The sequence below is a fragment of the Fusarium fujikuroi genome, chromosome FFUJ_chr02 (assembly GCF_900079805.1).
Source record: "Fusarium fujikuroi IMI 58289 draft genome, chromosome FFUJ_chr02".
Taxonomy (NCBI): domain Eukaryota; kingdom Fungi; phylum Ascomycota; class Sordariomycetes; order Hypocreales; family Nectriaceae; genus Fusarium; species Fusarium fujikuroi.
This window is the reverse complement of record NC_036623.1, coordinates 3,808,004-3,832,121: the sequence shown is the minus strand read 5'-3', so window position 1 is coordinate 3,832,121 and position 24,118 is coordinate 3,808,004. Positions and strand designations below refer to the sequence as shown.

General features: G+C 48.5%; 11 protein-coding genes; 6 read left to right on the top strand and 5 right to left on the bottom strand.

The window, feature by feature from the left end:
- Positions 1–670: 670 nt before the first annotated feature.
- On the bottom strand, positions 671–1,966 carry FFUJ_04153 (uncharacterized protein; the record flags this gene model as incomplete). Its single annotated transcript, XM_023572595.1, has 1 exon — positions 671–1,966. One exon carries the CDS (start codon positions 1,964–1,966, stop codon positions 671–673), a length of 1,296 nt encoding a protein of 431 aa, XP_023426690.1.
- A 2,838-nt stretch (positions 1,967–4,804) lies between these two features.
- Positions 4,805–6,210, top strand: FFUJ_04154 (probable L-alanine-DL-glutamate epimerase and related enzymes of enolase superfamily; the record flags this gene model as incomplete). XM_023572594.1 has 2 exons in its annotated part: positions 4,805–4,960; positions 5,014–6,210. 2 exons carry the CDS (start codon positions 4,805–4,807, stop codon positions 6,208–6,210), a joined length of 1,353 nt encoding a protein of 450 aa, XP_023426689.1.
- Positions 6,211–6,333: 123 nt separating this feature from the next.
- On the bottom strand, positions 6,334–7,206 carry FFUJ_04155 (related to several esterases; the record flags this gene model as incomplete). Its single annotated transcript, XM_023572593.1, has 1 exon — positions 6,334–7,206. One exon carries the CDS (start codon positions 7,204–7,206, stop codon positions 6,334–6,336), a length of 873 nt encoding a protein of 290 aa, XP_023426688.1.
- A 374-nt stretch (positions 7,207–7,580) lies between these two features.
- On the top strand, positions 7,581–8,910 carry FFUJ_04156 (probable GPI mannosyltransferase 2; the record flags this gene model as incomplete). XM_023572592.1 has 2 exons in its annotated part: positions 7,581–8,467; positions 8,514–8,910. The coding sequence occupies 2 exons, from the start codon at positions 7,581–7,583 to the stop codon at positions 8,908–8,910; spliced, it is 1,284 nt and encodes a 427-aa protein (XP_023426687.1).
- A 297-nt stretch (positions 8,911–9,207) lies between these two features.
- FFUJ_04157 (uncharacterized protein) lies at positions 9,208–9,801 on the top strand (the record flags this gene model as incomplete). XM_023572591.1 has 3 exons in its annotated part: positions 9,208–9,299; positions 9,357–9,618; positions 9,673–9,801. 3 exons carry the CDS (start codon positions 9,208–9,210, stop codon positions 9,799–9,801), a joined length of 483 nt encoding a protein of 160 aa, XP_023427190.1.
- Positions 9,802–10,964: 1,163 nt separating this feature from the next.
- FFUJ_04158 (PTC-like protein) lies at positions 10,965–14,840 on the bottom strand (the record flags this gene model as incomplete). XM_023572590.1 has 2 exons in its annotated part: positions 10,965–14,525; positions 14,577–14,840. 2 exons carry the CDS (start codon positions 14,838–14,840, stop codon positions 10,965–10,967), a joined length of 3,825 nt encoding a protein of 1,274 aa, XP_023426686.1.
- Positions 14,841–16,354: 1,514 nt separating this feature from the next.
- Positions 16,355–18,183, top strand: FFUJ_04159 (uncharacterized protein; the record flags this gene model as incomplete). XM_023572589.1 has 3 exons in its annotated part: positions 16,355–16,393; positions 16,574–17,210; positions 17,264–18,183. The coding sequence occupies 3 exons, from the start codon at positions 16,355–16,357 to the stop codon at positions 18,181–18,183; spliced, it is 1,596 nt and encodes a 531-aa protein (XP_023426685.1).
- A 589-nt stretch (positions 18,184–18,772) lies between these two features.
- Positions 18,773–19,521, top strand: FFUJ_04160 (uncharacterized protein; the record flags this gene model as incomplete). XM_023572588.1 has 2 exons in its annotated part: positions 18,773–19,293; positions 19,350–19,521. The coding sequence occupies 2 exons, from the start codon at positions 18,773–18,775 to the stop codon at positions 19,519–19,521; spliced, it is 693 nt and encodes a 230-aa protein (XP_023426684.1).
- A 264-nt stretch (positions 19,522–19,785) lies between these two features.
- Positions 19,786–20,707, bottom strand: FFUJ_04161 (uncharacterized protein; the record flags this gene model as incomplete). XM_023572587.1 has 2 exons in its annotated part: positions 19,786–20,612; positions 20,662–20,707. 2 exons carry the CDS (start codon positions 20,705–20,707, stop codon positions 19,786–19,788), a joined length of 873 nt encoding a protein of 290 aa, XP_023426683.1.
- A 464-nt stretch (positions 20,708–21,171) lies between these two features.
- On the bottom strand, positions 21,172–22,893 carry FFUJ_04162 (probable NADH2 dehydrogenase (ubiquinone) flavoprotein 1 precursor; the record flags this gene model as incomplete). XM_023572586.1 has 3 exons in its annotated part: positions 21,172–21,341; positions 21,394–22,381; positions 22,459–22,893. The coding sequence occupies 3 exons, from the start codon at positions 22,891–22,893 to the stop codon at positions 21,172–21,174; spliced, it is 1,593 nt and encodes a 530-aa protein (XP_023426682.1).
- A 340-nt stretch (positions 22,894–23,233) lies between these two features.
- On the top strand, positions 23,234–23,865 carry FFUJ_04163 (uncharacterized protein; the record flags this gene model as incomplete). XM_023572584.1 has 2 exons in its annotated part: positions 23,234–23,629; positions 23,677–23,865. The coding sequence occupies 2 exons, from the start codon at positions 23,234–23,236 to the stop codon at positions 23,863–23,865; spliced, it is 585 nt and encodes a 194-aa protein (XP_023426681.1).
- Between the last annotated feature and the right edge of the window lie 253 nt (positions 23,866–24,118).

Here is a 24,118-nt window from a genome sequence, read left to right as displayed (position 1 = left end):
TTCAACCAAATCACACAGCCGTTGATAAAGTTTACTAACTCAGCATAACCAAGTATAACTAAACCAATTCTGAACAGAATGGCCCTGTACTATTCGAGGCTACTATGTATAGACTAATTACCACTATCATCGAGGTATCGATACCTGTCAGCCCTGGGAATGTGTCCGCGTACACCTAGAAGATCATTTACTCCTTTCAATAATGCGGTTCTCAATTCAGCATCGTCAACTCGCCACAATCAACCTGATAAGTTGATGCAACCCAAACGTCGAGACCATCATGAAATCTATTTTTAAACCTCGGCTCCTGGTTCCTGTTCTTAGCTTAATGATCTACACCTTTCAACGTGGCAGTGCTGATGGTCTTCAGTCACAACTCGCTCACATGCAATGATAAGCACCAAACTCATTGATCAAGGTAAATTCATAGCGCAGTAACTAAAAAACAAGTTCCTCCAGGTATCTCCCATCCAATCCTATCCCATCCGCAGCTCCAGCCGCTTTTGCATTGTCCCGTCAAGTCCTATCCTATCCTATTCTATCCTATCCTATCCTATCCTATCCAATGCCAGGTTATTCCCTCTGGCCGCGCCTATAACGCCAGTAACCACAATGTTTCGTTATTTGCGTACATACACATGTCCTCGTGTACATCATGTCTGTCTCAAGTCTAATCCAAATCTTCTTCTAGTCCTGCATATTCTGTGGGGCTGGGCAATGTGCTCTCTGTGAGGGAGGAATGGATCGAGTAAAGGGAGGCCAACCAGCAGTCGAACATGGTTGCCACTTTTTGTGCCTCCGCGTTTGATGATTGTTGTCGTGTTAGTTGATCGCGCAGTCTCTCGTATGCCTCGATCATAACCCAGACCTGCAGTGCTGCAGTATCTTGTCCGTTTCGCTGTGGTCGGCCTGACACAACGGATGATAATTCGCTCGTGAGTAGATCGAGCGCTATTTGAAGGCTGATGTTTTCCTGGAATGAGTGCCCTGAGGATGAAGGTGGTCGAAATTCATCTGTCCAAGAACCTCGTGGTGTTCCGGGGGTCTGATCGGGAGATGGTGGTGGTGAGAATGAATATGGCTTGAAGTAAATAGTGTCTCCTTCAACGGCAGCCACATTCGTATCGTGAGTCGCTGCTGACCTGAGCCTGGGTCTCAGCTGACGGGGTATAGCCGTCATGGATGAATACGTATTTGAGGACCGTAAACTCTGTCGCTTGGCTCCGTGGGGGGATATCTGAAGAGGGGTATCGTCGAATGAATATGTCGATGCTCGTGATGGTAATTGTGAGTCCAGCGCTGGGGGACCATCTCTCGACTCAAGAACAGCGTTGTATTGGTCAGCGATCAATTCAACGCTTGATGTCTTCTCCGGCACATCCCTCGCCTTGCGCGCAAGTGCATGTTGCTCTAGTTGTCCGATTCGAAAGACAGGTGTTTTGGCCTGGCGTCGCATGATAGATGATGTCGAGGTAGTTGATGCGGTCGAAGGGAGAGAAGAGCTGTCCAATGATGGTCGCGCATGGTGATCCTGGAGAGTCAAATGGTGGAATTCTGGGATTTGGCGCTGAGAAGATTGTCTTCGTGGCGGAGGACTGAAGAACGCCCTCGGCGGCTCGGGTTCAGGCTCATGTTGGTACTGATGGTGCTGCTGCTGTTGCTGAGGCGGTTCATATGGCGAATTGATCTCTGGCTGAAGATGGTCCTCGGGCTCTGAAAATGAGGGCACAAAGACCGTCTTTGGTCGAAGATAATGATCCCATTTTGAATCGCTCAAATCGGGAGCGCCGTTCTGAATTTGTCGTTGCGACGGTGAGGACATAGTGCTCTGAGGGCTGAGGCTAGACATGGTCGAGTCGGTAGAACCGCGCTTAGCTTTGTTGAGGCTTTTGAGCTTCGGGTCAGGTTTTTGGAGTTTGCGCCTGGGGGGCTTCAAACTGTGACTTCTTGTGAGAGTGTTGTCCATGGCGGGCGGTGAACATAAATTGATGTTGAGAGCCGCGGTTTCAGGATGTAGCATTTGTTTTAACTAGTTGAAATGCAAGGTGAGTGATAAGCGTGGATCGTCGTCAAGGGCGCTTGGGTGAGAATTTGAGGTGAATTGAAACTCGTGTGTGTTAGGCGTATCTTGGTTGATATTGGTCACGTTGGTTGGTGAATTCTGGGGATTTCGCAGCCATGGAAGACAAACATGGGAGAGATATGTGAGGTATGGTATATGACGAAGTTATGTATGTGTAGGAAAAACCAAACGCGAATCGTGCGAGCTGCAGCAGACAAGACAAGACAAGACGGGCAGAGAGAGTTCAGTCAGGTAAGGTAATAAGGTAGGTACATAAGTCAAGTCAGCCAAGTCAAGTCAGTCGTAATTATGTACGTAGTAAAGCCGAGAGACACAGTCAAGGCCTTACCGCTTCCCTGGCCCAAAGTGGCTTCCAAGCTGCAGGTTAGAGTGGAAGTCCAATCAAGAGGACCACGAGGTGGATGAGATACTCCACGTCATGGGTCGAAGGGAAGAAAAAAGGGTTGGGGATAGGCAGGGATGATCGAAAACTGGGATTCTGCAACCTGCAACCTGCATTTTTTCTGGCATCAACAGGAACAGAGCAGACTCCAACAGGCTTGACAGGGCTGGAGCTGGACTACAGGCATTGGACGACCCGGCAAGATACAGTACTGTACATACATACAGCTGGTAGCCGAGACGAGGGTGTACTGTATCCTCTTAAAGGAAACTGATCCGCGGTACTTCAACTTGATCATTGTGGTCGTCTGCACCAAAACAAGATTCACCCTCTCGACTCTCGACTCTAACCCTTCCAGAATCTGACGAGAACAACCTCGGACCACCCAACCCGCCTCCGCAGCGGTGAAGCCCACACGCTGCAGCAACTGATAATCAGGACCCTTCCCCTTCCCTGTCTGGCCCTGTCACCCGACCCGACTAGAGAGACATTCTTGAGTGCGCTGTAGAAACGCCTTACAGGTGCCGCAACACCCTCACAGGCTCAGGCTTCGCACTAGGTTACTTCCTAGTGCCAAAACGGTTGTTATCCGTATGGCCCTGCCGCGTCGCGTGTGATTGAATCTAGCTTGAGTTGATGTCATGTCATGTGTGCCTCTATCGATCAAAGATCCTTACTGAGGTCTGAGCCCATTTACTCATTTGAGAGGGGCAGAAGCAAAAAGACGTGTCTCTTGTCGATGGGCTGTTGTTCTAAAGCCATCCGGATCATCAGTTGTGGCAATGTCATTGTGAGTAAAATAAGTTCATGTACGCGAGTTAGATATGCATGAGGGTGCTGTGCTGTGCTGGCTGTGGTAGAAGCAAGCAGGCTGCCTCTCTTCGCACACTTTTTTTTTTCTTTTTGACAAATAATTTGTTGTGGACGCAAATATTTCTCTTCGGTCTTGAATATCCTAATCGTCATAGATCAACAAGATACTGAGCGTTAGGGAGTAGAATAAGGCCGTCGGCGGTTCCTTTTATGAAGAACCTTTGTCTTTACAACAGAATAAACGAGGGGAGGCTTCCTCAGAGTTGAAAGTCAAATAAGTACAGTGCGTATATAATCGACGGACGGTGACGCATACTGTATGCAGTTAATTTACTCAGGTGGTTGGGAAAGTGAAATATATCTCGTACACCTAGAAGAAACGGTCAAGACATGGCATGATATAAGAAGGATTGGATTTCTAAAATCTCAAAAGCCCATATTTATCATTTTAAACAAGCTTAATTATCCGTCGGATATTTTCAACGAGTTTGAGGAATTTAATTAATGAATAGCTACTTTAGTTAAACTGACTTCCATGCTAACAGACTTTCTCTGTGCGCGTTGGATCCCATGTTAGTGAGGGGTACTCGGATCGGATCGCGGGGATACATCGTGGGGTCAAAACTCAACGTCGGATAATAATTTAAATGGAATTCTTTTGGCGAGGGCACTAAAACTTCCATTGGCATAAACTTCAGTCACGAGGTTTATTTTCCCCTCAAGCCAGTCTCACCTCCACTAGAAGAGATGGAGCACATTGAATGCCTGCCCGCCTTAGTACCCATAGCTTGGACGTGCTCTTTATAATGGATATTCTGCCTGCGGGGGGAAGACCGAGACCATTCATAGTTCATAGCAGCCCAGGTTAGTTGCTGCGCGGGGGCGGGTAGCGGGGGTCTCCTGCTCTTAGGCCCTGAATCATGAGTACTTCTTGCAACACCAGGACCTAACTGTAGATCAAGTCCTTTGTGATACCCTCTTAACAGATGCTCCCCCCAAACCCACCCCCAAATCAACAACTCTCCTCTCTCCAAACCCAAGCATATTTATCGGCAAGAATATGCCGGCGGATAGCTTCTCATGATATACAAATTCACTTTCATGGGGGTTTCCAGTGAGCGGATCCCGTTATTCCATCAATCAGACGCTGAGGAATTGGTCGTCATGGCATCTCGACTCTTCTGCTACCCCACATCGTGACAATGGATGAGGTCTCATGAGAGAGTCTGCGGGAGGAGGGGAAAAAAGGGACCAGCAAAAGGGAGAAGCTATAAAGCTTGACGTTCCCAGCTTCAATGTCTATTTAGCCTCAATTGATTCATTATAATCTTGACGATTCTATATTTCTTCCTCTTCTTTCTCGTTGTGATCCTCTCATCATAACTCCTCGCGCACCATTGAAACCTCCCCTTCTCCCCGCGTTCGGAACTCACCCCACCTCAAGTGTGTCCCTCATGCTTCACTGAGCTCTCTCATACTCGACAATTACCTACAACTTCGAACAAATACACAAATAAACTGCAATCATGGGTGAAATCACAATTACAGGCTGGAAGACTCGCGATGTTCGCTTTCCGACTTCTCTCGACGGAACTGGCTCCGATGCCATGAACGCTGCTGGCAACTACTCCTCCGCCTACTGCATCCTCGAGACAGACTCTGAATACACCGGTCACGGAATGGTCAGTACTCAATTGCTCCAGAAGCTGTCTCAATTGTAGCTGACTTTGTATAGACCTTCACCATCGGCCGTGGAAACGACATCGTCTGCGCTGCCATCAACCACGTCGCCGAGCGTCTTAAGGGCAGGACACTCTCATCCCTCGTCGCAAACTGGGGCCAGACATGGCGACATCTCGTCAACGACAGTCAGCTCCGATGGATCGGTCCCGAGAAGGGTGTCATCCACCTCGCTCTCGGTGCCGTCGTCAACGCTGTCTGGGATCTCTGGGCCAAGACCCTCAACAAGCCCGTCTGGCGCATCGTCGCTGACATGAGCCCCGAGGAGTTCGTCAGCTGCATTGACTTCCGTTACATCACAGATGCTATTACTCCCGAGGAGGCTGTCGCTATGCTTAAGGAGCAGGAGTCTACCAAGGCTAAGCGACTCGAAGAGGCTCTCAACAACCGCGCTGTGCCCGCTTACACAACGAGCGCTGGCTGGCTTGGATACGGGGAGGATAAGATGAAGAGTCTGCTTCAAGAGACACTCAACGCTGGATACAGACACTTCAAGGTCAAGGTTGGTGGTGACATTGAGCGCGACCGCAAGCGTCTAGGCATTGCTCGTGAGGTCATTGGTTACGACAAGGGCAATGTGCTCATGACAGATGCCAACCAGGTTTGGTCTGTTCCCGAGGCCATTGAGTACATGAAGCAGCTCGCCGACTTCAAGCCTTGGTTCATTGAGGAGCCCACATCCCCCGATGATGTCCTCGGTCACAAGGCTGTTCGCGATGCCCTTAAGCCTTATGGGATTGGTGTCGCTACTGGTGAGATGTGCCAGAACCGTGTCATCTTCAAGCAACTCCTCCAGACCGGTGCCATCGATGTGTGTCAGATCGACGCCTGCCGTATGGGCGGTGTCAACGAGGTCCTTGCTGTCCTCCTCATGGCCAAGAAGTTTGGTGTGCCTATTGTTCCTCACTCCGGTGGTGTTGGCCTTCCTGAGTACACACAGCACCTGAGCACCATTGACTATGTCGTTGTCTCTGGAAAGCTGTCTGTTCTTGAGTACGTGGACCACCTCCACGAGCACTTCTTCCACCCTTCTGTTATCAAGGACGGTTACTACACCACTCCTGTGGAACCTGGCTACAGTGTCGAGATGAAGCCTGAGAGCATGGATCGATTTAGCTACCCTGGTGAGAAGGGTGTGAGTTGGTGGACTTCAGATGAGGCCAAGGTTATTCTCGATGGTGAGAAGATTTAATGACTGGTTGAAAAGGATTGGATAAAAGGGTCTGGTGTTGTGTATCTAAAATGCCTCCATAAGCGGAATATCATGAATTTATGAGTAATCAAATCTAAAGGGCCTCTCTGTGATTTTGGCTGGTTATAGGCCTAGCTGTTGATTTATGAATTGTGTTGTGTGTCCAAGTTCTTCAGGACAGTACCAATGCTTCAAGACTGGGTAAGTCTTTAACTCGACTTTTGCCCCCATCCGCTCCAGGCATTTGGCGGCACTTAGTCCGTGACAATACTCAACATCCTCGTCCTTTTTACCATGTCCCACGAACACAGAAGTTTTCAGGAAAGGGAAAGATGTTGTTAGTGGTGTAGGATCAAGCTCTGCTTCTTCACGAAGCTCGTCGATTGCCCTTTGCAGTGGAGTTTTTGCTTCCTCTTCACTATCCCTTTCGAACAATCCGTCTTCTGAGGCATCATCATCTGTCTCGTCTGCCATTAAAGTCTCCGCCAAGGGCATGAAGCCACTCATTATAACCACCGCGCCCAGACTCTGGCCCTCCCAAAGCAACCAACTCATCAATGCCATTGCACCGCCTTGGCTGAAACCAATCAACACTACTTTTCCTGCATCACCCCTCAACCTTTCTATTTCGTCTTTCAATAAATTATGGATATACTCAATGCTTGGTCGCATGTTCCCACGCGCCTCGGGTTCCCAGTCACCGGTTCCTTCATACCACTGATGAATAAGTGAACGGCGATACTTGGTCGCCCGAGCAAGAGGCGCGGTCGGGAACACGAAGCGAGCATGCGGGAGTGATTGATGAAATGATATTGATGGATCGGGAGACGGAGATGCAAGAAGAGGTGAGTGGAACTTCTGTGCGTTGAAGCCACGGCCGTGAAGGACGATGATTGTGAGTTTATGAGGTGAGATAAGAGGAGAAATGGTTACCAGTGGTGGAAATTCTCCTGGTCTGAGGCGAGACGAGTTTCCTGTAGCATGTTCTGCTGACATTTTTGTTGATGTTGATATTAATTGAGGTGCATACATGTAGTGTATAAGTGAGGTTGGTGATAATTGATGAATGTGTGGTGACTTATGAGAATTGCCAGAGCTTGCTAGTGAATGAGAGGAGCTGAACACCACCAGATGACGAAGTTTTCATTTTTCATGCTTCAATACTGAATTCAGAGCATTTGATTTCTCAGTCAAAATAGTTCTCTGGTCTTCTCATACACATAAGCCATCCGTCGTGCTGTATTGATCTCACCACTTCTACAGGGTCTCATTAGCGAACGTGTCACTATATTTTACCCCACGCAACGCACACCCCTTCAGCTCAACCTCACAACACCAACTTCACACGCTCATTCAACCCTCCACTCACGATGGGTCTCCTTAACCACGAAACAAACCCAATATCGTCTCTAACAACTGCCTTCTCTGCCTGGAAGGGTCTTCTCCTGGCCATCGCTCTCGGTGCGTCTGTAGGCCCAGACTACGATACTTCAACCTCTCTCTTCTTCAACATTGTCCATGGCCCGACGACACCTGTTCCTGCTCTCGCTACTCGTCTGACGAGATGGGACGCGCTGTATTTTATGCACGATGCGGTGAAGGGCAAAGTGTATGAGCAGGAGTGGGCGTTTGGCATTGGGCTGCCAGCCGTTGTACGTGGCATTAATGTGTTATTTGGACTTGAGGAGGGCTGGGATGCCATTATTGCGATTGCCATCTCACACGTTTCTCATCTTATTGCTGTTCTGGCGCTGTACCAGCTCACTATTGTGCTCTGCAATGATCGGAAACTTGCATACTTGGCTGCCGCCGTGCATATTCTTTCACCTGGCGGCCTCTTCCTTTCAGCACCGTATGCAGAGAGCACATTTGCATGCCTGTCCTTTGTGGGCAACCTTCTTTTTGCTTTGGGTCTTAAATCCAGCCCTGACTCAATGAGGCGCAGTATTTCCGTCATTGGAGCAGGGATGTTATATGGGGTTTCCTGCGTGTTTCGAAGCAACGGACTCTTTGGCGGCGTTCTCTTTGTGGTGGAAGCCATCAAAGGCCTCACAGCACTTCTTGGCGGATTCAGTTTCTCAAAAGTTCTAAGGCTAGTTGCACCTATTATTGGTGGGCTGTTCGTTGCAGTTGGTTTTGTTGCGCCTCAGATTCTGGCGTGGATGAGGTATTGTAATGTCCAGGATAATGGACAACAACGCCCCTGGTGTACACGCCCTCTCCCAAGTATCTACACTTTCGTTCAAGAAGAATACTGGTATGTGCTCACAGACGAGTTAGGTGGTGAAAACTAACAAAAATAGGAACGTTGGCTTCCTTAGATATTGGACACCCAATCAGATCCCTCTCTTCCTCCTTGCAGCTCCCATGCTCACGATCCTCATCAAGTCAGGAACAGAGGTCGTGCGAGAACCTTCGCGAGGCCTTCGAGCCATGATTTCTGGCACAGATGAAGAGTGCAGGCTGCTCGTAAGAACTCTAGCCGCTGTGCAAACTCTTCTCGCCGTGTTGGCCATTACAAACTATCACGTCCAAATCATAAGTCGTATCTCATCTGCGTACCCTGTGTGGTACTGGTGGGTCGCTTCGTGTCTCGTGGACAAGCAGAGACAGAATTTGGGTTATGGTGTAGTTGTGTTTATCAGCATGTATGCCATGATCCAAGGGGGTCTCTTTGCATCCTTTTTGCCGCCTGCCTAAGACAGTGCTGTGTATACTTTCTGTTTTTGAGTTGAGCTGGTTTTTTCTAGAGCCTGATTCGGCGGTTGGGCAGCTCAATGGATTCGACATGGCAGCGAAATAAGGATAGAGTTGAAATTATGAAAGCTTTATATCCTCACACTTTCATTCTCTCAAGTTAATACGAGCATATGCTGCATGTCAAGGCAGCAAAGGAGGTTGCTCTGTTATTGGTAAATATTAAATCTCTACATAAAGACATGCTATCGCATCTTACTTGTCTTTTCTCTTCCATCTTTTAAATATCTGTCAGTTCTCATGTTCGTCACCCCCAGTTACGCTTGCACACACTCGCTCCATCGACGTTTCTCTGCTTTATCCCCAACCAACTCCCAACATGTCAGCGACAGGTAAGTTGATAATGATCATTATTCGGAGACACGTAAAGCCTGACCAGTAACCACCAGGACAACAGCCGAATCAACAACAAGAGCATCGATCCAACGGATCTTCCTCTACTTCAACTATTGTACTTGGGCTGCTCTCTCCCCCTCCGACTCCCCTCCCTTAAATTCCGGTCTTCCACCTCCCCACTCTCAGCCTCCTGATACAACTCCTGACAACGGAACTGGAAACTGTATTCAAGTGTTGGTTGAGAGTAAGGAGGCTGAGACCGAGGTGGTTGAGGAACAAGAACAGGACGATGACACAACCAAAACCATTTCTCCTGTAAGTTTTTACTGTGACTCACTTTTGCGACCCTCTTTTCTGACAAGTATGCAGCCCCCTGAAGCAACAGCCGACTTCAAATCTACTGTCAAGGCTATTTTTCTACGCTTAATAGCCCTTCCCGGTGACCTGCGGGCTGTTGATCAAAACCAAGCGAGTACAGCATGCCAACCTTCTTCTTGATGAAGCCTATTGCAGAGTCCCTAGAGATCATGGCAATAGGGCAGCACCCTTTTTTTTTTAATTTGTCATCGATCATCAAGTCGTGATAAGGACTGGGCGAATGGGTCGCTCGGGGAAAGCTGGATAAGAAGCCCGCGTCTTCCATACAAGGAATATATCTTTTTGAGCGGCTTGAAGTATATATCTCGACTCATTTCTATGGGCAGAAGCATAATACACTCTTTTGATATATAATTTATGACAGAACGCGACCCAAATCGTGTTCTCACCAGTAAAGTCCCATATTATATGTAGCCATCCAGCTCTTATTGTTAAAGCTCTTTTTCTTTTCCAACGGGACACTTGGGCTACGCAATGACATTTTCTTCCCGTTTCTAACAAATTCTTCGGTCCAACATCCGAGGATGGCTCCAACCGTTATCAAATTCTAGTAATCTAATTTTATTATTCATAGTCAAAGTAAATAGCCATAGCTACACAAAAAGAACGAGAGCTACTCAAACAGCAAGGCCACTGAAAACTGAAAAATGATACTTGTCTATTGAATAGTTGTCATGAGACTAAGACATGTCATGAATGCTAAGGTGGACTGTGTTATTGGGTCAATATGCAATTTCATGAAACGCTTGTATTATTACTTATATAGAAGAACTGTTCTGATCGCTGTAGACCCTGTTACCATCTACATGAAACCAACAACGACAACGCCTTTAAACACCCCGGAATGCACCGTGCTTGTATGTTAATTCACCCATTCGCTGACTCTACTCAAAAATGAAACCAAGGCCTCACGTACAAGCCCTTAGTACGCTTAAGGTATCAAGCCCGATTATTCCTTGCGCTCGCGTTTTGGCATGTGGGACAACTTCAACACAAACACCTGGTTCCAAGCAGGCGACTCTGATTTTGGTGATTTCAAATTCGTTCATAAAATAGATCGCTTAAGCCGTGTTGCGCCTTTCGTTGTTGTGAGGTCGCCGCTCCGGAGATAGCCTGGATCCGGAACTTCCAGAAGGTCCTCCGTTGCTGTCTTGACCTTCTTCCTCCTCTGTATCTTGTTCTGGGACAGTTGGCAACGTAGTTTCCCTTTCCCTGCTCCCTGTAGAGCGTCTTGCGCGTCGAGGGTATATCCGAACTATGCGTCGCATAAAGAGGCGCTCATACTAAGACTCTTCTTCCTCCGAGTCACTGTTATCATTAATCCTGATAGCTCGCCATCTCCTGTCGGTCAAGTCTTGTGCAGCAGTTCCTTCACTCTCTGGGTCGACATAGCCCTGACCGCCAGCGATGCTTAGCGCAACGGGCAAAAAGACTAGGGCGTGGAGGGCAGCGAAAATGACCAGAGACAGCCAAACTCGGAAGTAATAGATCTCGAAGATCTTTGATCGCGTGAAGGCGAGTACAGAGACACCAAGAAGCTTCGTGACGGTGATGCCCGAAAACACAGATCCTCCGACGTTAACAAGAGCAGTCCAAGCCCTGGCATCGCGACCACGGAAGGCATTGCTATTGCCTTCCATCACTGTGCGAGAAGGATACATGAACGCGCGGGCGATATGAGCACAGAATTCAACAGAAATGCCAACGCAAATGATGAGATTGACCAGAGAAACAGCATTCAGAGACACGTTGAACAGTGCCATGCTACCCATGATGTCCACAACGCTCATCACAACTGTGACAGAGACCACAGCTGCCGTGAGTAATGAACCCAAGAGGACGGTCGCAACAGCAAAGATTATGCCAACAGCGGCACACAACAATACAGCTGTCAACGGTACAATGCTAAGATATTGGTCAAAGAAGATGTAGAAGACGCTGTAGGGGAAAACATCAGCGCCTGTTCTTTCTTTGATATCAGAAGCGATACGACGAGCTGCGGAGTATGCGGCAATAAAATCTTCCTGACTTCTCAAAGGAGTATGCATGGTTCTGAAGTGTGTGGACTTGACATGGTTGCCCTTATCATCAAGAACAACAGCCTGGCCATACGCGGCCTGGCCAGCGAGAGGGCATTCATCGCCGGTAGGGCTTGAAAGAAACTTCTTGAGATAATGAATGAACTCTTCATCCTCAGGCATGCCGTAGAGTGTAGTATTCCATGCTGGCTTGCGATCAGCAAAGCAGGTTTGGCCATGCTCCACACAGCATTGGTCATAAATGGGATTTAACCAGAGGAAGAAGTCGTCAATCCAACTGGCGGCGGGTGAAGAGATATAAGAAATATCTGATCTCTGTCGTTCAAGCTCAAGTGTGTTCGTAAGAGAAAGATCCTGGCAAGTCGTGAATCTCGAGCAAATTTCTTGCTGCTGTTCTCGCTTGGAGGCATCAACTTCGCGGGTCACGAAATACACTGGGGGTCCAGTCTCCAGATACTCGTATAGGTCATTAAAGTAGGGGATCAGGTAAGAATCATCAGGGATAGCAACTCGCTGATCAAGGCCAAGTTGGATCTTGGGTAAAAGCGCCAGTCCACCTGCAAAGAGCCCAAGGAAAATTGTGACGACGGCAAGCTTGACCTTCTTCCCAAGAAGTCGTGGAGCATATGTGTTCTTGATGAAGACCTGCAGCAAGCTCTCTTCGGCCATGTCTGAGCCACGGCTACTTCCCTGAGAAAAGCTGCTGGCCCCATTAAGGTGGATTCTAGCCTTAGTGATCTGCCACCAGGGCCACAGTTCACAGCGATGGTCTTCAACCCGCATCTGGTTAAGGGAAAGGAAGGAGACGAACATGGTCATCTGAAGCACGGCGTTGACAAAGACAGCACCTGCAGCGTATGCAGCGAAGTTCCTAACAGCCGGCATGCCAACGGCGGTGCCGAGAGCAAATGCGACGGTTTCTGTGAGAGCAGAAAAGAGAATGGAGGGTCCCATACGGCCCAGGGCTCTTGCAACTCGCTCCTCGACCATTTGGTCAGGAAAGCTGACATTGACTCTCTCGAGTTCATGGACAATCAGGAAAATATTATCCACGCCAACAGCCAGAACAATAAAGGGAATGACTTCAACAATGATGAGTGTAGCTTTTAGACCAACCCATGAGAAGAACCCGATAGAAGCAGCAATCGACATGAGGACAATAAGAATTCCTACGAGGCCAAGCGTTACCTTGGACTCAACCAAGAGCACAGCAGGATTGCGGAAGATATGCTTGAGGGGGGTTCCAAGCGCCATGCAAGCGTAAATAAACATAACGATGTAACTGATGACGATAATCTTTGCGTCTGTGTTAGTCGACTTGTTAAGTTCCTGCTCGAGACTAATCTCAGTATTAAAGGACAGGCGAAGGCCACGCTCCTTGGCTTCTTGTTGAACCTCGAGGAGTCGGTCGCGGAGGGAGTTTTCCCAATCAACAGCCCTTGCAAGGGCATCAGTTCCCTCTTGAGCATTGTTAACAACCCAGGTCACAGTGATAGCATGGGCGTCAACCACATCGTCGTCGTAACCACCAAAGATCATGTTGGGCTCGATGGGTTGTCCAAAGTCTGGTCGACAATCCACGGGGCTCTTGGCGCATCCGCGGAGGTCCTCTTTCCAATACTTGGGGTCGAATCCACCCTTGGCGTGCCAATAGGCTGAAACAGACTGCACGACACAGGCATCGTTGGAGGGTTTGAAGCAGAGATCCTGGAAGTATTTTCCATAGACAGGGCTCTCGATCTTCTTGACGCTCTCCTCAACTTCAATCCACCATTTCAGGGTATCGTAAGTTAGAACAGGTCCTGGCCCAGAAGGATCTGTATCGTTCACAAGAAAGACCTTCTCGGCACGGTAGAAGGGTCCGAAGTTGCTGTCGAAGTAGGCCTTCTCTTGTGCAGCAGCAGAAGAGGGGCTCACCCAAAGGCGGGCAGGTTCGTTCTCAAGGTCAAAACGGAACAATCCAACACTAAGGATGGCAACGAAGAGCAGGCTTAGACCAATGCACCACCCAGGGAATCGAGCTGCAATGTGACCGAGCTGATAGAAAGCCTTGTCGCACTTATCGTTGACCCAGTATCTCTTAGTTGGGCGTTCACGCATCGCCTCCGTGTCAACTGGACCGCCTTCGTCTTCATCATCGCTATGCGAAGATTCATGCAACAGTCTTGTCCTTTCAACACGATGCTGAGAATACTTTTTGTATGCGATGTGGCCAAAGACGGCGAGAATGAGAGTTAACAGCAAAACACTATACACGAAGATAGAAGCAAATGAGAGGCAAGGCAAAAGACCGACTCTGCAAGACTTTGAGTCTTTGACGTCTGGGAGCTTCGGGCAGACACCGGGGCAGTCGACACATACGCAGCGGTAGTCGGGGTCCTCATCATCGCATTTCTTCGGTGTCATGTCCAATGGGTGGAGGTCGTGGTCGCTGTAACCAGTCGGAAAGTTGATCTGGAAAGGAGAACCGACCAGAGGTTTCTTGTCTCCAAGGAACTTCAACATCTCGGTATAGTTCTTAGCGCCACCACCAATCAAATCCATCGCCTTGCTGTTTGCGCCGCCAAACTTGACTTCCTTGCAACTGTCATAGAAACCAGAGCCATATTTCTCTGAAATGAGCTGGTCGAGTTCTGTTACGAGCTGCTTGCCATTCTTGGGGGCAGAATCGGTCACATTAATAAAGAGAGACTGGTCCGGAGAACATGTGAATGTACAAAAAAGGTTGAAGAAGTTGTCTTTGCAAGCTGGACAAGACCCAATGAGTGTACTTGGTGTACCAAGCTCGGACTTTAGTGCTTTGACCTATTCATCGCAAATTAGCAGGTAGCATGGAGGTTCGTGGGATATGCTCACTTGATCCAGGCTACAGCAAACAGGTCCGGTCTTCCATTTCTGGCCGCAAAGTTCGACGAGTTCGTTACGAAGCTCTTCGTCGGGATCTTCAGCCAAACCATTGTCGACACAGGGAAGTTCTTTGCCGAAAAAACTCTGCTTTCCACAGTGGCCGCGGAAGGCGCATCTTCCAGCTTCATGTTTCGGAGTATACTGCTCAGCAAAGCCGAGGCCAGCAAGAAGAGCAGCCACAGCTCCTAGCTGAGGCACGATGCGTTGATGCATCTCGAAGTTAGGGAGCCGCACGCGGCAGGGGTTATGTATGAAGTCGTTTGCCTACTTGGTCGCGATCGAAGTTTCGTGCGGATATCGCTCTCAAGTTGACGTACGACAGGTACGGTACGACGATAAGTGTGGGATGATGATGAAGGTTAAGATGTTCGAGAAGCAATCATAATAGATTGTAGAATTGAAGTTTAGAAATGAACAACGTGACTCAGATGGAGGTGAAACCCTAAAGGCGACGCGTCGACAAAGTAGGCGCAACCGAAACGGTTGTAGGTTCAGACTTGGAGGCAGGTGGTGATGTCGTAGCGCAGCAGCAGCAGCCGTAACCGTAGTAGGTAGCTCGGTGACGGCTACAATGGAAAGCTTGAATGGGGCCCCGATGGCGGGCGCTGTAGAGGTCACGGACCTGCGTCATTGGTTTCTGTGGGCCCGGTCTGCGTCTAATTCGCCAGCGTGATTGAAAGGGTGGTCCTTGTGGTCTAAGAGGCTGGGGTTAGAAGCCGGGGTTGACCTTAGCCATCGCATTAGCTACAGTCAATGATTCATTCAGAGTTTATCTACCCTAGAGACGAATATGTGAATTTAATTGATCTTTCGCATAACATAGAGGTAGCAGTGATTGAAATCATGGTCGGTAAGGTTTATCCTCTAAGTGCGGTCTTTAAGTCTATTCATACGTGCAAGATTTCTATAGGTGTCCCGGCCAGTCCAAAAGTCGTATTCATGTATCTGAATATACAGATATCATATATTAGCAGAAGGCAAAAATGCTAGACTCTTTACTTAGATGCCAACCATTATATGTACCTAAGGGAGCATCATATGTAATGCAACTCTCTATCCTGAGCCTACCTACTCACTGTCATATAAACTTAAAAGAATATATAGGTACTATACTGAGGTAACACTAATTGCTCCGAACCCAAGGGTTTAACTCAGATAAACATTAACGCAGTAGTACAGAAAACCACCATAAATTAAGAGCTTGCTAGACAGATAAATAACTTCCATTAAGATCGCCTAAGCCTGATCACAAAGCAGCCGAGTTGGTCCTACCATAATCTCATAAGATATGAACTATGGGACATTCTCGCTCAGGCATCCCCAATTTTCCACCAGCACAGGCCCGTATAAAGTTAATCAACGTACCCAAAGGTAATTTCGGTCGTGAATGCCCTCAATAAACATAAATGCTTTAGTCTTCTACTACCCATCAAATGCATTGTATTTATAACTTTGCAACCCAAGGTCTCGTTATCATGGCACGTGATACGTTTAGCAACTTCAACTATCTCCACCTTCGCTGAAGAGCCCTGAAAACACCATGACTCTTTCAATCTTTCTGTGCGTCATTCCGCCTTTCAATTTCGCAACGTCATTATATAAGGCACGGGAAGTTTCTGAAGACTTAGCGACATAGTTTTTCTTATTACCTGTAAGATCTTATAAAGTACCATGCTTTATTCTGGAACCAGCCACAACCGATATCACAACACTATCCCTCCCCCAAAATGCCAGAAACCTCAGAAGAGCTTGTGCAAAAGCTGGTGGTATGTTCATTTATTATTGTTATAATGGCTTCAGCGCGTATTTATCTAGTTGCCGAGTCATAGAAGCGAACTTTGGAACCAGTATGGCACCAAGACATCGTGAGAATGACTATAAGATATAATATCGTGTTCTTGCACTGTCATAGATAAGAGACTTCATACTCACATATGATGTTGCAGGAAAAATTCAGGTCGCTCCTGGACGAAGCCCTCGTAGTTGCCATCGCCAGCGACCATGATCTCACAGAAGCTTCTCAGTACAAGTCAGCTCAGACTGTCTTAGAAGATCTTGCCCAGCATGTCACAACAGAAGAAGCAACTGGATTCAACCCAAGTGGCATCTCGAATATACCTGAAGATGTGAATGGCGATGAGAGTACAGCTGAGACGAGCAGCCAACAGGCCTCTCGTGCTCACGACACGGATACCACTTCCGCCAGCGATCAAACTGCATCGACAGCAAACACAACTTACTCCATACCCAGACTCACCTCATTTGATGATGATAGCGAGGAGAATAAAGTCCTTCTCCTCCAAAGCATGTTTAGTGAGCTCAAGGAATTTGACATCAAACACTCACTGAAAAAGGCAAATGGTGATGTGCAGACTGCGCTTGATGACCTACTCAACATCCAGTATCTTAAATCAACAGGGCAAGAGCAGAAGGGCATTGACGGCTTCTTTGAGCCTGACGAAGCCACCGGGAAGAAGAAGAAAAGGAATAAGAAGAAGAGCAAAAAGGCTTTCGGAAGCGAAACACCATCATCCAGCAGTGGGAATGCCTCTCCATCCCCCGATGATCTAAAAGAGTTGAAGCGTATGTTTGAACCAATCATTCACCAGAATGTGATAACTGACTGTCTGACTTAGGCCAGGACGAGATCGCATATCTAGCAGACAGGCTGGACTTACCCTTTGGAGTAGTCTCCGATATCTACCACAACAAACGCTGTGCAAGTGGTGCCGCTGCAGTTGAGATCTTGCATCGATACATGTCGCAGGGCATCGAAACCCAGGATAAAGAGGCAAAGAAATATGCACAGGAACTCGCCCAAAGATATCAGAATGTCCCAGAGAAGTTTATGTCGACAATCGTTCAGGTTACGGGCTCCACATCGCAAGAATCAGACGACATCGCGGCGCTTGTTAGCAAACATTTCGTCAAGAATCCATGGACACAGAAACTTGAGGTCAGTTATCAACTGACGCCACTACCTGTAGAGGATATCGAAGGATTTGAGACCGTCACGCGAGAAAAATCTAAGCTAGCCCGGCCGGTATCAGGAGGCACGAGCTTTCCCGTCGGCTCGTCAGCGTACGCCCAAGCTGCTGAGAGAGCCAGCCAATACAATCGAGCCAAACGTGAAGCAGCCGCTTCGGCAGCATCCTTAAATCGACGTGGTGCCTCTAATCCACTCTATCGACAGGCAGCAGGTTATTATTCTGAAAGGGCACGAGAGCAGGCTCGATATGAAATGCATGCTACGTCAACGGCGGCAAATCTACTCGTTGATAAGCAAAGCACATCAACTTCGATTGACTTACACGGCGTTAACGTGCAGTCTGGCGTGAGCATTGCTCGCGAGAGAGTCCAGTCATGGTGGGCTGGCCTGGGAGAGTTTCGGTCTGATAAGGCTCGACAGCAGCCGTTTACTGTCATAACTGGACTCGGCCGCCATAGTGCTGGTGGCGTGTCACAGCTGAGACAAGCTGTAGCTGGAGCTCTCCTCCAAGACGGGTGGAAGATGCAGGTTGAGACTGGACGCTTTCTCATCAAGGGAAGGCGATAAACGCCAAGATAAAGAATGCCTTGCGGTGGCTATCTCAACTATATCTTGGAAATATTCCGCGTTGGCCCGGATTAACCAGATCGGCAATTCTCACGACAGCTCATTGCTCAAAAGGCCAGATGCGGTGACACTTGCCTCAAGTTTTGGTCTTTTTGATGCCATGTTGGAGTTCTGGACCCCAAATCCAAGCAAAGGCTTACGCAACCTCTGATCCACAAATGAGCCCGAAACAGTCATGACAACCAACTGCATGTTTTCTGCGTGTGCCCTGGCGAATAGACGAGCGGAAATAGTACTTTTAGTGCAGCCATCACCATGGAAACTCGGACCATGCAGCTTTAAGGCTGTGCTAGGCACACACGAAACACGATCCTTCGCTCCATGCGCTAAACCTCTGCAAAAGACCAGAGCAAACGCGGCGGTTTCCTAGATAGGATATGGTTTCACTTTTATTTTGTTATATCATGCCCCCGCGGGTGCCATCACGGTGTCCTTGTATAAGTACTGAGCAGTCCGCCATGAGATACCAGTATCACAACTTACAAGGCTGAATCAAAATCACAGACCACTGCCTCATCAACACTTCAGTATGGCGGCCAAGAACCAGTCAGGACAGCCTTCTTATGAGCCTCTTCCCAGAGAGGACCCCGCAGCTGCGCTGCTGTCACCATCCGAGCGGGAGGATAGAGACGATGGGAAGACGCCCGTATTCAGACTCTCTTTCTCACCTATTCTGTTGTTACGATTGATGATTGTCCCTATCGTCATCACCGATGTAGTTTTTATCTGCATGCCCCGGAGCTCCCCAGGATCAACAGCCGCATTCGCAATGGGTGGAATCTTCTTGGTTATGTGGCATGCGTCCCGCGTCTTCAAGAGCCTCCTCCCCGGCAGGAAGAGCAACAAGTTCGACCTCAAGATCGGAAACTTTTTCTGCACCATTGGCACGACTTCGCTCGCATCACGGACAAGCCGTGGAGCGTGGACTTATCTTGTCAGCGCTATCGACTTTTCTTTTGGTCTTTTCTTCATCGGACCCAGTGTCCTGTCCTTCACTGCATATAACTGGTATTATGAAGACAATGTTTCGGGTCTGAGTCTTACTGTTGTGTAAGTATCCGACTGATGGTTTCGGTCATTCAAGATATGCTAATAGTGTATTACAGGATCATGCAGTCGGCCATCGCTGTTCTCAACCTGATCAGTCTTTTCCGCAAGATGAAGATCGTTGTCTACAGGGGCGAGGACGATGAGGACTACCTGTATTCGATCCCTGACCTCGATGTCTTCCGAGATGAAGTTTCTGAGCCCCGCGACTCGATGGCTTCTGAGGTCTAGAGGACCAAATCGGAACTTTGCTAAAGAAACCCAGTACCTGTCCCCTATACCTTTCATTCAACGGTAGTACCTACCACAAAGACTGAGGCTAGGAGGGCCATGGATTAGCCCGTTACGATAATGTTCTGAGAACAATATCCAGCTGAAAAGTGCATATGTAGTCTGAGAAAACTGTATTTTGCTGTCGTAGCGACAGACGGTATAGATAGCTTTCACGTAGCATAACGTGAGATACGAATTGAAATTGCCGTATACCTTCATCTTCTACTGCTTCTGCCGTTGAAGATTCTGTCCAACCCTCTCCCATACAGCCTGACCTGTAGTAAAAGTGGTGATAAACATGGCCAAACTAACCAAGCCGGGCTCAAGCTTGACCCAGCCAACTGTAGTGGTAGGAAGAAGCATATCGAGGAGATCAGAAACGAGAGCGCGGAGGAGAGCGTAGCCCTCTCTCTTAAACTTCTTGATCCAAGCACGTCTTTCGGTCTTGCGTTTATTGACGATGCTCTTGAGACGCTCACGCTCCTTGTCGAGATCGTCCTTGGTCATTTTTTCAGAGAGAACGGCAGTCTCCTTCTCTGCAGTGATAAGTTCAGCTGGCTTCTCAGTAGAGCTGATGCTGACAGTCTCGCGCTTGACAGAGGCAGGAGTCCCAGCGACTAATCGATACAGTCTGATAACCGTGACAAGAACAGAGGTGTACAATCCAGCAAACCAGAAAAGTTGCGACTGGTAATCAATCTCCTGGAACTTCTCAGCACTAAAGACACGGAGGTCCTCGATGCCGCAGAGATCGAGGAGGGTCAAAGTCTCCATCATGCCGAACATGCCGAAACAAGTCTTGCTAAGGATATCAAGCCACATATCAATGCTCTTGTCACCCTGGGCGACGTAGACGAGCCATCCTGCGCGGAAAGTGTCCAAAAAGCGGAAGAACCGAATGAATCGTCGGGAGACGTTGATCTGGCCGCCTAGAGCGCGGAGAGATAATGTTGATGGCACCTTAGGCTGGACAAGGGCAAATAGAGCCGGATACCAGACTAGAAGAGAGCATATCGCTTGAAAACCACGGAGAATTCGCTCGATGCCGACTGAAAATAGTTAGTGAGTGCGTCTTCTGAGGATTTGTGAGAGAAATACTAAGATCAGTGCCAAAAGCAACAAAATGCTCGTATGTTCCCACCATAACTGCTAGTCTACCGAGACAGAGGTGTAAGAGACAAAGTGAAAGAACTCGAGATTTATGCCACGAATTTATATACGTCTAATGTAAATGAACAGAAAATTACAAATCATGGACCCCTGGTGGTTAGGTTGTTTGTTGAATAGGCGGTGTTGATGGGGCCAGCCAGTAGTTCAGTGTTAGTGGATCCTTACATCCACGATAAATACGGCAATTTGAAGCGACTTCTATATGAGTGAATGATACAGTATTCTCATACACATTTAGGCTGCATTTTTTTTCCCCATAAGAAGAGAAGTCATGCAGGCAAACATAGTTTACTTTACCAACTCTTACTCCCATTGAACAATAAGTAAATATAACACATGGCATCTACCTAATAGTTGTAGTTATGCACAAGTACGATGCAAGACACGTCAAGCTTAATTCCTTCCTCTCTCCATACCCTTTTCTACTCTAGATACCAATTATTGACCGGGAGACACCAACTTGCCTTGGGCTCTGGCATTATGGTTCCATCCACCAGCAAGGGCCTCACCACCATGCTCCTGAGAGAATTTCTGGATACGAGCCTCAAGCTCGGGTCGGAAGTGTCGGATAAGACCCTGAATAGGCCAGGCGAAGGCCTCTCCCAGAGCTAAGCACCATTAGTACAACGTTTTAGACAAGTGGTTGATATGAGAACTTACCGCAAATAGTGTGACCCTCGACCTGCTTGGTGAGCTCCTGGAGCATGTCAATCTCACGCTCACGAGCCTGACCCTTCTCAAATCGCTTCATCATCTGCTCTGTCCACTTGCTACCCTCTCGGCAAGGTGTGCACTGGCCGCAACTCTCGTGGCGGTAGAAGTGGCTGAGACGGCTGATAGCTCGGACAATATCGGTGCTCTTATCCATAACGATAACAGCAGCAGTGCCAAGACCAGACTGGCTGTCCTTGAGGGCATCAAAGTCCATCAGTTGGTCATCGCAGACGTGCTTGGGGAGAACAGGAGTAGAAGAACCGCCGGGGATGACAGCCAAAAGGTTATCCCATCCACCTCGAACACCACCACAGTGCTTGTCAATGAGTTCACGCAGAGGAATGGACATCTCCTCCTCAACAGTGCAGGGGTTGTTGACATGGCCAGAAATACAGAACAACTTGGTGCCCTGGTTACGCTCACGGCCGAAGCCAGCAAACCAGCTTCCTCCTCGTCGGCAGATAGTTGGGGCAACGGCAACAGTTTCGACATTGGTAACAGTTGAAGGGCATCCGAAAAGACCGACGGCAGCAGGGAACGGAGGCTTAAGACGAGGCTTTCCAGGCTTGCCCTCTAGAGACTCAATAAGAGAAGTCTCCTCACCACAGACGTAGGCACCAGCACCTCGGTGCAGGTAAACATCGAAGTCGTAGCCGGAGTCACAGGCGTTCTTTCCGATCAGGCCGGCGGCGTAGGCCTCGTTGATGGCTCGCTGGAGAACGGCAGCCTCCTCGACAAATTCACCACGGATGTAGATATAGGCGGCGGTTGCGTTCATGGCTCGGCCAGAAATAAGGCATCCTTCGATGAGCTTGTGTGGGTCCTTTCGCATAATCTCACGGTCCTTGCAGGTTCCGGGCTCACCCTCATCGGCATTGACGACAAGGTAACGGGGCTTGGTGTCCTTGTCCCAGTCCTTGAAGTTCATGAAAGACTGCAGAGCGTTCGGTTAGAGACAATTGATACTGGTTTGGCCTCCTGGCCCGTGAAACCAATCTTGGAGAAACCTACCCATTTGAGACCCGAGGGGAAACCAGCACCACCTCGTCCTCGAAGACCGGAGGCCTTGACCTCACTGATGATCCAATCGTGTCCCTTGAGGATAATCTCCTTGGTCTTGTGCCAATCGCCCATCTTTCTAGCACTCTTGAGGTCCACAGGATATCGGTTATAGAGGTTCTGGAAAATGCGATCCTGGTCTCGTAGACCACCGTATGTTCGCTTCGGGGCGCCGTCCTGGACAGTAGCCAGACCCCTCACGGCGGTCCGTGAGAGGCCGACGGCCTTCTTGGGCGCCGTTCTCGTGGACAGCATTGTGCTCGATCGTTGTCGGGTGGCGGTTTGGAGATGGTTGAACGTCAAGTTGCGGCACTTCAAGTTTCCCGGCGAGATCCATTTCGTGACCAGGCCGTTCAGAAATAGCGGGCTAGTGATTGGCCAATCCATTACGCGATTATTCAGCCACTCTAGTTAGCCAGGACTTTGCTCCACACCAATTCTCACATACTAGCACAAGTTCTTCATATCATTTCTGTTAAGCGCATCGATTGCCTTTCGCCCCCGATTTGCCTCCAACCGATATCCTGGAGTCATAGATCCTGGTAGCGTTGCATCACGTAAGCAGTCAAGGAAGGGTTTCTATTCGACGGACTCGATCTGCGGTGTCGCAACACCAACTCGAGTATCGTGGGCTTTGTATATACAAGCTTCACCTCGGCTTCCTCCGTCGTGTTGATGAGAAATGACCACTGACATCTGTGCAATGATAACCTGAGTCGCATTCATCATGTCTAGCAAAAGGCATTCCATTCTCCCCGCTATCGATCGCAGTGGTCCTAGGCCTCCCGTCCATTTCTCAGACTCCCTGACCATCTCCGATAATGCGATTCTCCAAGGAACACATTCGATCACGATACAATCAGAAACGGTAGTACACCCTCGGTCAAAGTTTGAGTCAAACTCCGGATCTATTCTGATCGGGCGACGATGTCTCATTCACGAACGAACACACCTGGGAACTCGGCCTGTCGACCCTGATACTGCGCAGCGTGGTGGCATCGTGCTGGCAGACTTTGTTACAATTGAGGCAGGCAGTGTCATTGAAGCCGGCAATACTGAGATCGGCGAGGGTACGGTAGTTCACGCTGGGTCAACTATTGGGAGTGGTGCTAGGATCGGCAAGGTAGATACGAACCCCCATCTTGGTGATCAGGAGCTGACATTATCTAGAATTGCACCATTACGCAAATGACAAAGATTGCCCCCGGAACAATACTCCCTGACAATACTGTCGTCTTCTCGAACGGGTCAAGACGAATCGATCGACGCAACCTTGCTGATCAGAGAAAGATTGCCTTAATGAAACAGCTCGCCATCCTGCGAAAAATGATACCCAGTAACGCCGACAAATTTAAATAAGATATCCATAGATGTACTCTATTGAACGACCTCATTATATATATGATACTGCTCGGCGGATCTCGTTTGGGGAAGCTCCTTTGTTCTATTACCAGATTGATCACAAAGAATCTACAGACACATTCTCCATAAAGTATAGTAACACCTCCGGAGCATCAAACAATACCGAATAGCAATCTCATCATAACGGGTAAGGTGCAGCAATGCCTACAGCTCATATTAAATATTAGTATTGCCCAATGAGGGCATTTGG